At 32.3% G+C, this 11056-nt stretch overlaps 2 protein-coding genes across 2 annotated transcripts in view; one reads left to right on the forward strand and one right to left on the reverse strand.

Annotated features, from left to right (window-relative positions):
• The first annotated feature begins 1640 nt into the window (after positions 1 to 1640).
• The window catches only part of LOC111682921 (diacylglycerol O-acyltransferase 1), a 10536-nt gene continuing 1120 nt past the window's right edge, over positions 1641 to 11056 (forward strand). The window contains exons 1-4 of the mRNA XM_046948975.1: positions 1641 to 1982; positions 3087 to 3215; positions 3284 to 3375; positions 3486 to 3538. Of these exons, the coding sequence (XP_046804931.1) occupies positions 1687 to 1982; positions 3087 to 3215; positions 3284 to 3375; positions 3486 to 3538 (570 nt within the window). The 5' untranslated portion in view covers positions 1641 to 1686. The remainder of the gene's footprint in view (positions 1983 to 3086; positions 3216 to 3283; positions 3376 to 3485; positions 3539 to 11056) is intronic.
• On the reverse strand, positions 7801 to 10965 carry LOC111682920 (exportin-2). Its single transcript, XM_046952368.1, has 6 exons — positions 10237 to 10965; positions 9677 to 10160; positions 9420 to 9618; positions 9101 to 9361; positions 8738 to 9038; positions 7801 to 8667 (listed from the first exon to the last, which is right to left on the reverse strand). The coding sequence occupies exons 1-6, from the start codon at positions 10873 to 10875 to the stop codon at positions 7939 to 7941; spliced, it is 2613 nt and encodes an 870-aa protein (XP_046808324.1). The 5' UTR covers positions 10876 to 10965; the 3' UTR covers positions 7801 to 7938.

Genomic DNA, 11056 nt, shown 5'->3' on the forward strand with positions numbered 1-11056 from the left:
GTCTATAGTCTTGACTATAGATTAGTCTATAGTCTTGACTATAGATTAGTCTATAGTCTTGACTATAGATTAGTCTATAGTCTTGACTATAGATAAGTCTATAGTCTTGACTATAGATTAGTCTATAGTCTTGACTATAGATTAGTCTATAGTCTTGACTATAGATTAGTCTGTAGTCTTGACTATAGATTAGTCTATAGTCTTGACTATAGATTAGTCTATAGTCTTGACTATAGATTAGTCTATAGTCTTTACTATAGATTAGTCTATAGTCTTGACTATAGATTAGTCTATAGTCTTGACTATAGATTAGTCTATAGTCTTGACTATAGATTAGTCTATAGTCTTGACTATAGATTAGTCTATAGTCTTGAGTATAGATTAGTCTATAGTCTTGAGTATAGAGTAGTCTATAGTCTTGACTATAGATTAGTCTATAGTCTTGACTATAGATTAGTCTATAGTCTTGACTATAGATAAGTCTATAGTCTTAACTATAGATTAGTATATAGTCTTGACTATGGATTAGTCTATAGTCAAGACTGTAGATTAATCTATATTTAAGACTATAGACAAATTTATAGTCAAGACTATAGACTAATCTATAGGCATTTAGTGGACGGTAGTTTTGACTATAGTAATTTTACTTTGTTATACTATATTGTACTTTTTTAAAATTATCTATAATTTTGCTAAGTGTAATAATTTCTAATGGGTCATGTCACTAATTCGTTTTAGTCGTATTTTATTGTATTCTATTTGATATACCACAGTGTGGTATATCATTGTACATATGGTAATGTAATATTCAGAAACCTTTTAAATATAAATTATATACAAAATTGAGTGCTAATTATTTCTAAAACGATATTGATACTTTGCATTATTTATTAATAATAATTTTACTTATAATAAGACACGAATTTTATTTACAATGGTTTAAACTATGGCATATAAACTAATCGCATGAATGCATATGATTTGAAAATGTTTTTATTTTATTACAAAAATGACAACAAATATGATTAAATAATTGACATAATGGTTTGTTACAAACAGTTATAGGATTACACATTGAAAAATGAATATATAAAGTGATTTTCAAAAATTACTTTTAGACATGTTAAACACCTCAAACAAAATCAATCTTGCAATATTGCAAGGGTGAATAAAATGGGAGGAAATGCTTAGATTGCTTTCGAGTTTTAGGACATAGTCTTATCATAAAAAATACAATTCGATATTTACTTTTTGATAGTTTTGAATTATAATTTTAACAACAAAACTTTGGAAAGAAATAATATTTGTGATTTTATTGCAATTTAACCTTGCAAATTTGTTGATAAGAAGTTTTTTGTTCTTAGGAATTATAATATGGCGCCAGAAATTATAGAAAAAGAATTTCTTTAATTCTAATCTTATTGAAAGTTATTAGAAGAAAGAAACTGAACATGCATATGCTTGAAAATTTATGTATTTATTTTAATATACAAAATATACAATTTACTAATTGAACTGAAGGTCAATGTTCTCTGTTTTTTAAAGATTTTTTTTAGAAAAATTCAAATTGAATCGATTTTAATTTTTTGAAATTTATTTCATTACTAATTAATATTATTAACGAAAATAAACAAAAATTTCTTAAAAATTTTATTAACTTTCAGTTAATAATACACAGACAGAAAAATGACTACAAAAGAACCGAATGGACGCGTGGGGATGATTAAAAAACTACGGCGTTCAGCATCGGCCAGTGAACATAATTTGAGTGAATTGCGTAATCGTAAATCAACACAAAATCTATTCGATCAACATGGTACACCGATTGATCTTAAACAATTTCGTAAAGTTTTGGACAAAGAAGACAATAATGGCGGCAATACAGAGAAAAAGTCTAGATATCGTAGGACACAGAGTGTAACACGTGCTGAAGAAATAACAACCAAAGAAGAAAAACAACGTAAAGAACAACCCGATAAACCGTAAGATTTATATAATTTCCAATTTTTATACCCTTCACCCTGGTACTTTTTCGTTCTACAAAAGGTACTTTTTTGAATTTTCTATAATATTGAACTTAGTAACATGAAATTAAGTATGTAGAGCAAGGATTAGGCTAGAACACATAAAAGGGGACTTTTGGTACTTTTTCGTTCTTCAAAAGGTACTTTTCGAAATTTCTATAATATTGAACCTATAAGCATGAAATTTAGCATATTGTGCCTTGACTAGGTAAGAACTTGGAAAAAGATACTTTTTGGTACTTTTTCTTTCTACAAAAGGTACTTTTTGAATTTTCTACAATATTGAACCTAGAAACATGATATTAAGTATGCAGAGCCAGGATTAGGTTGGAACACATAAAAGGGGACTTTTGGCACTTTTTCGTTCTTCAAAAGGTACTTTTTGAAATTTCTATAATATTGAACCTAGAAGCATGAAATTTAGAATGTAGGACCTTGACTAGGTAAGAACCTATAAAAAGGCACTTTTTGGTACTTTTTTTAATTTTCTATAATATTGAACTTAGTAACATGAATTTAAGTATGTAGAGCCAGGATTAGGCTAGAACACATAAAAGGGGACTTTTGGTACTTTTTCGTTCTACAAATGGAACTTTATTTTGAATTTTCTATAATATTGAACTTAGAAACATGAAATTAAGTATGTAGAGCCCGGATTAGTCCAGAATACATAAAAGGGGACATTTTGGTACTTTTTCGTTCTACAAAAGGTACGTTTTGAATTTTCTATAACATTGAACCTATAAACATTATGTAGAGCCTGGATTAAGTAGGAACCCATAAAAGGGAAGTTTTTGGTACTTGTTCGTTCTACAAAAGGTACCTTTTAAAATTTCTATAATATTGAACCTAGAAATATGAAGTTAAACATGTAGAGCCCGGATTAATTTAGATCGTATAAAATGGGCTACAAATGGTATTTTTTGATTTTTTGTAATAAAATTCGTAATAACTGTTTTTTAACACATCATGGTGAAGGGTATATAAGATTCGGCACAGCCGAATATAGAACTCTTACTTGTTTTTTTTTATAAATTTATAAAATTGTTTTTTCCTTTTTAGCTGCCATCGACCCAGAGATTCTTTATTCTCATGGAGTTCTGGTTTTAGCAATTTTACCGGTTTAGTTAATTGGGGTTTCCTGTTATTAACTATAGGAGGTTTTAGACTGTGTTTAGAAAATTTATTAAAGTAAGTTTTATTAAAGGGATTTTTTTAAAAATATATATATAATTGAATTAATTTTTATATTTCTGTAGATATGGCATTAGAATCAATCCTCTTGAATGGTATTTCTTTTTAAGTGGCCGTAATGAAGGCGAAGGACATGCATCCTTATTTTTAATTTCATGTAAGTTAATTTAACGAAAATTTTGAATATTTTTACATTTTAAAATATTTTGTTTAATAATTACTTGATAATGTTTACAATTTGAACAAAAAAATTATTTATGTTTACAGATTCTATTATTCATTTATCAATTTGTTTGATGGTCGAAAAAGGATTGGCAATGGTAAGTAAAGATGCATATTTCTAAGGTCTTTTTCCATTAGAAATTATAAAATATTATAAATAAAACAAGTAATATTTCTATATTCGGCTGTGCCGAATCTTATATACCCTTCACCAAGTATGTTTTAAAAAACAGTTTTTATTTATTTTGTATCTCTGCACACATGTCACACATAACATACACAAAAACAAATATAAACTGTAGCAGAAAGAATAAAACCAAATACATCTCCACATGCACATGTACATCTTTATCCAATTCACAGTGTTGTTGTTGCTTTTTTAACAAAGCATGGAAAAAATGTGGCGTTTTTGATGAAATTTTCAGAGGTTGTCTCGGATTTTTGCTCATATCTCCGTTATTTATAGACCGATTTTGATGATTTTAAATAGCGATCTTCTCGAAAGCATGTCTAACTGAATTATTGATGATTCGGATCTTGCCGATATCTGGAGACCTCTAAAAACTGAGTTCAACAGACAGACAGACGGACATGGCTTAATCGACTCCGCTATCTATAAGGATCTAGAATATATATACTTTATAGAGTCGGAAAATTATATTATAGAAATTACAAACGGAATGACAAACTTATATATACCCTTCTCACGAAGGTGAAGGGTACAAAAACCAAGATTCAAGTATGGAAATTCATTAAGAAATATGTATGTATGTACTAATAGGATTTGTCAGTAGATTGTTTCATAGACAAGCCAATCGATTAGATATTAGACTTAGATCTTCATAGAAGAGTCATATCCCATTTAAATGATAATTTCATAGACTAGTCAAGAAACTATAGGTTTGGTTTAGGTTAAGAAGGGGTCCATTGTGATTCCCTTCAAAGAGTGATGACAAAAACAAAGAAGCAAAAAACACTATAACAAGACAATGAAGTAATAAGATAAGTAAAGAGATTAGATGAAAATGGGTCTATTCATAAGTGGATATAGCCTAATATACGAGGGTTTAGTCCCTCAATTTCCGCAGTTCATCGTGAAACCTATTCTCTAGCCATATCAGCCTGAGATTATGTTTCCTAAGACATTAACAAATAGTTTGATCAATCGCCTCTACTTCTCCTCATCTTCGCCTGCAATAGTGCGGTAAACTACTGTCCCACTTATTGACAAAAGGTTCAAACTGAGCAGTGTCCAGCTAGAATTGCTATCAGAACCCTTAGACAGCGTTTATTCAGTAAGTATCCTATAAATATCGACTACCATGGTAGCATCCATAACAATCAACTATTCTTAAGAGAGTCTGAAAGATGTCAGCGATATAGACACAGAAAGACAAGTCAATAGTCTTGGTTCTACAATCTATAGTCTAGTCAATCGACTAATCCAAAGAATATAGACTAGACAATAGAGAAGACAAAAAACAGATTAGTCCTTATACAAGTTAATAGATTAGAGAATAAATTGGTCAATAGACTAATGGATAGACTAGTCCATAAAGTAGTACATAACAGATAAGTTTGCAGTACCTAGACTAGCAAATAGACTAGTTAGACTTATTAAATTACTATTCCACTGACTAGTCAGTTGTCCAGTTTACAGACTTGCTTGTAAACTAGCCAATAGGATAACAAGTCGGAAAAGTAATTTATTTACTAGACAAAAATATTTAATAAAATGGGTGAGAGAATCCCATAAGGAATCTTGAAATACTGAAACAGTGGGTAGAACCACGTAGATCCTATGGGGTGACCCCGATGAGAGCAGGATGATACGAATTTTAAGTGAACACACAGTATTACATGCAAAATTGGACGTGCGGATTCAGAAGAATGTAGAGCATGTAGAGAGGACAGTGAAACTTTGGAACACTTTCTTTGCCACTGCCAGACATTCGTCGAAGTTATAAATAAGTACTATTATCGGCAATTTTCACTGCTGTTTCGAAATTTCATATAAAATGGATTTTCTATATTTTGTTCAAACTTAAATTCCAAAAATTTTTCAGTTCACATTTAAAATGCCTGCATTTTGAAAACGGAACCAATGTATTTATAATTTATGCTTTAAAGTTCAAAAAACTTTTTATTTTTATTCATAGATAATTTCACTTAACAACACAACTTAATTCTCAAATTATGATAAGAACCAAACCACAAGATTTTTTTTTAGAAAAGCAAATATTTTAAGAAAAAAAATTTGCAATCCAAGTCACGGGAGCAATGAGGTCGACGCCTACGAAGGCCCTGTTTACCATAATGAATTGGTTAACAACTGGCCTAATGGCGATTCAAGTAGCCCTTAATTTTCACAATCAGACTAAACGCGTATGGCTCGTGGTCTGGTAGTTGTGGTATATGGGCATACACGGATAACTAAACACTTCGGGTCATTGCATCTTTATGTAGACTATTGCGTTGCGAACTCTCATTTCCACAGACGCTTTCACATTCGAGTTCCCACTAGTCACACTCAACTAGTAGTGTAACAAATCTTTTCACTGACGACTCCGAATGGGGTGGAAGAGTGGGTGTTGGCTTTTACATTGAAAGTTTTGGAATCAAAGTTTTGGAATCAAATTAGGTAGTTAAGGCTACCTAATTATTGTAGCATTTTAGAGGTAAATATATATGCTATTAAACGAGTCGCCAACTGACTGAGGTGTTATCAAATATCGGGTAATATATGTATTTATAATGTTGGTCCCTGGACATAGTATTTATCAGGGAAACTACATAGCTGACGAACTTCCCAGGAATGGTGCGATGAGAGGGGGAAGATGAAAACGCTCTTAGTAACTGTAAGCTATTGCTTCAGTGAAACCGCCTGTCTCAATTCGAGATCTTTTTAACCTCCATACGATGCTCTCAGGTCAAGCTTACTATTAAGCTTTCGCAGGGAACAGATAAGAATGCTGGTATCAGTCATAAGGTGACACTGTTCTACTGACAATAACGCAGAAGAATGGATCTCGAATGTAAGGACTGATGTAGAATTTGTAATAATATGGAGGAGGAGGAAACCATACCTCGCCTTCTCTGCTATTGATCATCTTTTGCCAGATAGCGAGACATTCTAGAATAACGCTAATGTCTTGCCAGTAATTGTGCGATGAAAGGGGAAAGATAAAATCGACGTATTTACTAGTATCACTCTTAGTAACAGTAAGCTATTGGTTCAGTGAAACCGCCTGTCTCAATGGAATGGATCTCAAATATAACGACTACTGCAAAAGTTGTATTAATAAAGAGAAAGAGGAAATAATACCTCACCTTCTCTGCCATTGCTCATCTTTTGCCAGATAGCGAGACATTCTAGAATAACGCTAATGTTAGTCTCTGGACATAGTAATTGTAAGGGAAACTTTTTAGCTGACGAACTTGCCAGAAATGGTGCGATGAAAGGGGGAAGATGAAATCAACGCATTTACTAGTATCACTCTTAGTAACTGTAAGCTTGGTTCAGTGAAACCGCCTGTCTCAATTCGAGGTCTTTTTGGCCATTATACAATGGACATATAAAAAGGCTTATATCGACATTGTACTATTGATAATCACGCCAGAAGAATAGGTCTCGAGTATAACGACCAATGTAGAAGTTGTAATAATAAGGAGGGGGAGGAAACAATATCTCACCTTCTCTCCTATTGCTGTTGATTCAATAAAAGCAGAGAACAATCCTTCTGCCTTGCTGCTTTATCTTGTTTGTATGAGCTATCTGGGATATGCCTAAAGAATTTCCTAAATTTTGTAAATCAAACCAGATAATCTAAATCTGGAAGTAGATAGTAATAATCAAATGAACTCTTACGATTACTAGGGTAACACAACGGGACCGCAACTAGGCTGCCCTTCTTAACTAAACCTAAGACAACAATTAAAAATATTTCTAATTTTTTCATTAATAATGCAAAATATTTTGCTAATATCTTCATTAGCAAACAAAACTCCAATCCTAATAGTAGTCTCTAGTTGTTTTTGCCTCGACCATAATGCCTTTCGAACATGAAAAATTTCAAACTGATTGGCTATAGCCATAACAACTGATTACAAATTCAACTATTCAAATATTTTTTTATACAATATCTTTATATATTGAGAATAAAAACTAATTACATTGCCAGCTAATATATTAAAAATATTAACAATTAAAAAAACAAACTTACCTTTATACACACCCCACAACTATTTAACTTAAATCTTGAATCTTGAAAACTCTTTTATGAATCTTGAATATTTTTAAAAACAGCAAATCTGAAATATGTTTAAAGATATTTGAAATTTATTTTTGCAATACTTTTACAAAGTTTATAAGTTTTATTTAATGCCAAAAACTAAACAATTGAATAGAAAAATTAACAAAATTTTGAAGAAAAATAATAATATAAAAAAACAGTAAAAAAATGTGATAGTATAAGAAAAAAAACTTACACAAAACAACTTAAACAATACGTACACCATATTGGGCGCAATATTTTTGCAAAGCCTGCTTATGATGATCACCAATGGCAGACACCATTTGGGGTACTTCGCCAGGACGTACCTGAGCCAATTTAGCCAAAGAATCAGCTAAAAATTTACGACCATCGGTGACTTCTGGTAGAAAATCTTGTGTTTTAGGTTGAGCATAGCTTAATTGAGAAAAGGCCGCCTGATAACCGGAAGCATCATCGGGTTCAACGAAATTATCACCTTCTAAAGCTGTCTTATCGGGAGGCAATTCGAAGAGCTCAACTAAGGCCTGCAATAATCTAGACCAATTTTGATTATAGGGTGGTGCCAACATAGCAGGACATTCACATAATATTTTCGAAATGCCAACAGCTACAATTTTACGCTCTAATTCAAGAGAAACTTTAGCCATATCTTGTATAAAAACACGATCGACTACCATGCCAAACATATTGGCTTGTATTTGATCGATTAATTCCACCAAAGCGGGTGCGCCTAATTTGGCAGTATAGTAACAGAAGAAAACAATAATACCTTTAACATATTTCGTAGTTTTGGACAATGACAGACGTTGGAATAACAAAGCAAATATTTGACGCATACTGGCCTGTAAATCATTGGGTGGATAATAAGTTAAAAGATTTTGAAGAAGGAAAAAGCCCTCATGATCATTGGCTTTAGAAGCAATCATTTTTTGGAATATACCCAAAATGGCATTCTAGGGTAAAAGGAAAATAAAAAGAAATTTAGAAAAATGTTTAATGTTGACAGAGAAAACTCAAACTTACCAATTTTTCCATGGCTACAATTTGAGCTGAACCTTGTTTAATAAATGCACAGAGTAAACGTATAAGAGGGGTAACATTACCCGATCTATCCCATAGAGGAGGAGCTAATAAACAGGGAAATAGAGCCCAGTAAGGTTCAGGTATAGGACCCGATCCTTCACGTATTTCCAAAAGTAATGACAACATTTGAAAGACATAAGGCATAAATTCCAAAATATCTTGCTGTAAAATACCCTGAAAAACAGGGAACAAAACCTCTTCGAAAGAACTAACAGCAGCGGTTTCGGTTTTACAAACAATTCTATAAAATATAAAGAAAAACTTAAAAGATTTTATCATTGAAATATTTTGTTTAAAACTTACTTAATGGCCAAGGAAATGGTTTCGAATAAATAATGATTGAAATGAGGTCTTGAAGGATTCTTAGCTACCATAGTTAAAATCTCGGTAAGACGTGGTAAAGCCACACCCATAAAGGGTAACGAATGTTCTTGTAATGAGGCAAAACTTCTCATTATTGCCTTCATAACATATTCATTTTCATTCGAGCCGGGCAAAGCTAAAGTGGCGAATAGAGCACCCAAAAGATCATTAGCCACTGGTGCCAAATGTTGGGGACCAATGCTAAGAAATAAATGAATTATAAACACACTAATTGCAGTCATAAATTTAGTCAACTTACAGTAAAGCATTAGCTGGATCTTTCATGGTGAAAATTCTCTCCAAAGCACAGGCAGCATAGCTGTGTACCACCACACTTTCAGCGGGTAAATGACGTATTAAATGAGGCATAGCAGCCAATAAAGTTTGCTGGCCCAATAAACTGCGAAAAACCATAATAAATTTAAGAGCCGCCGATTTCAAAACAGGAAGTTCATTAACTGTAAAAAACACAATTAAGTCTAATGAACAAAGAACTTAAAATGGCGTAAAACTTACTATTAGGCCTCTCTAATTCGGGAACTATCTGTTGAGCACAAAACTCTGGCAAAGGTACCAATTCTGATGCTTGGGTAATACCATGTTTTTGAGTACCACCACGTGAAGCGAATGAAGTTACCAAATAGATAGCAGTATCTTTGGCACGCCAATTGGCCACTGGATTCTCTTTATATTTGCCCAATAAAATCTCTAAATATTGACCAAATATTCCAAAGATTTTAGCTTCGAAATTTTGTGATAAAGTCTTAACTAAATCACAAGCAGCACGACGTCTAGTATCAATATCAGAACCCTCTATATCACGACGTATATACTCTTCGGGACTGTCTTCGAAAAGTTCTTCATCCGATTGACGGAAATCTAAATTGGGTATAACTACTTTTTCGCAAATATTTGCTAAAATTTCAGGATTTTCAAAAATTTTACGATATTGTGTACGTTCGGCAACCACGGACAGGAATTGCAAAGCATTGGAAACCAACTAAAAGTTTAAAATAACATAAAACATAGTTCTTTATCTTAACTAAAACTAAAAAACAAACAAACAACAAACTTACCGCATCATATTTAGTTTGCATGCCAGTTCTAACCAATAATTCCCACACGGCGGTGACAAAAGTTTCCATAAAAGGAGCAAATTCTTCATCATATTTCTGAGCATACATGCCAATATTCTCACAAACTTGTGAACGCAAATGTTCCAATACCCCAGCATCTTCATCATCTCCCGTATGTAAGCATGCTACATCTACTGTCAATAGCTCATGGAATGCTTTCATCCAAGTAGCCATATTATCTTCAAAAAATTCCGGCAAATCTTGTGAATTTAACGAATAGAATACTTTACACACCAACACCAATGAACCATAAATAACTTTCAATGCCTCCGTATTATTCTCATGAACTTTAGTCAATTGCATAGTGGCCAAAAGTAAATCGGTTAAAGGTTTAGCCATACGATCCAAAACCAATTTAATTTCTTCCCAAAGATTTTGTGATTTAAATTCATAACGATAACGTTTAAAGAGTGAATGAGCCGTTTGTAGAACGCCATTAATTACATTAAAATCACCAGTTGCAAATTTATCAACCATTTCATCGATAAGTTGTGGCCATTTCTTGGGAAAATCATATTTACCAATGATGCTAACAGCATCACTGAGTTGTTTTTGCAATGCCGGCGGAGATCGCAACATAAGCGTGACAATTAGAGTTTTGATGGTATTACGATCATCAATGTGTATTTTATCGGGTATTTCGGAATCCTATATAGAAGCGGAAGAAGGAGGAAAGGTATTTGTAAGTTTTGTAAGTTTTTCATACAAATTTCAATAATTAATAATCGAATTGGGTAAAAGGTTAAGAAATCAATAACGT

This window comes from Lucilia cuprina, chromosome 2 (genome assembly GCF_022045245.1).
Source record: "Lucilia cuprina isolate Lc7/37 chromosome 2, ASM2204524v1, whole genome shotgun sequence".
NCBI lineage: Eukaryota > Metazoa > Arthropoda > Insecta > Diptera > Calliphoridae > Lucilia > Lucilia cuprina.

Coding starts and splice junctions, on each gene's coding strand:
- LOC111682920 (XM_046952368.1), bottom strand. CDS start 10,875: ATGTTGCGATCTCCGCCGGCATTGCAAAAACAACTCAGTGATGCTGTT. Junction 9,039..9,100: donor ACCATTTCCTTGGCCATTAA/GTAAGTTTTAAA, acceptor TATATTTTATAG/AATTGTTTGTAAAACCGAAA. Junction 8,668..8,737: donor TTGTAGCCATGGAAAAATTG/GTAAGTTTGAGT, acceptor CTTTTACCCTAG/AATGCCATTTTGGGTATATT.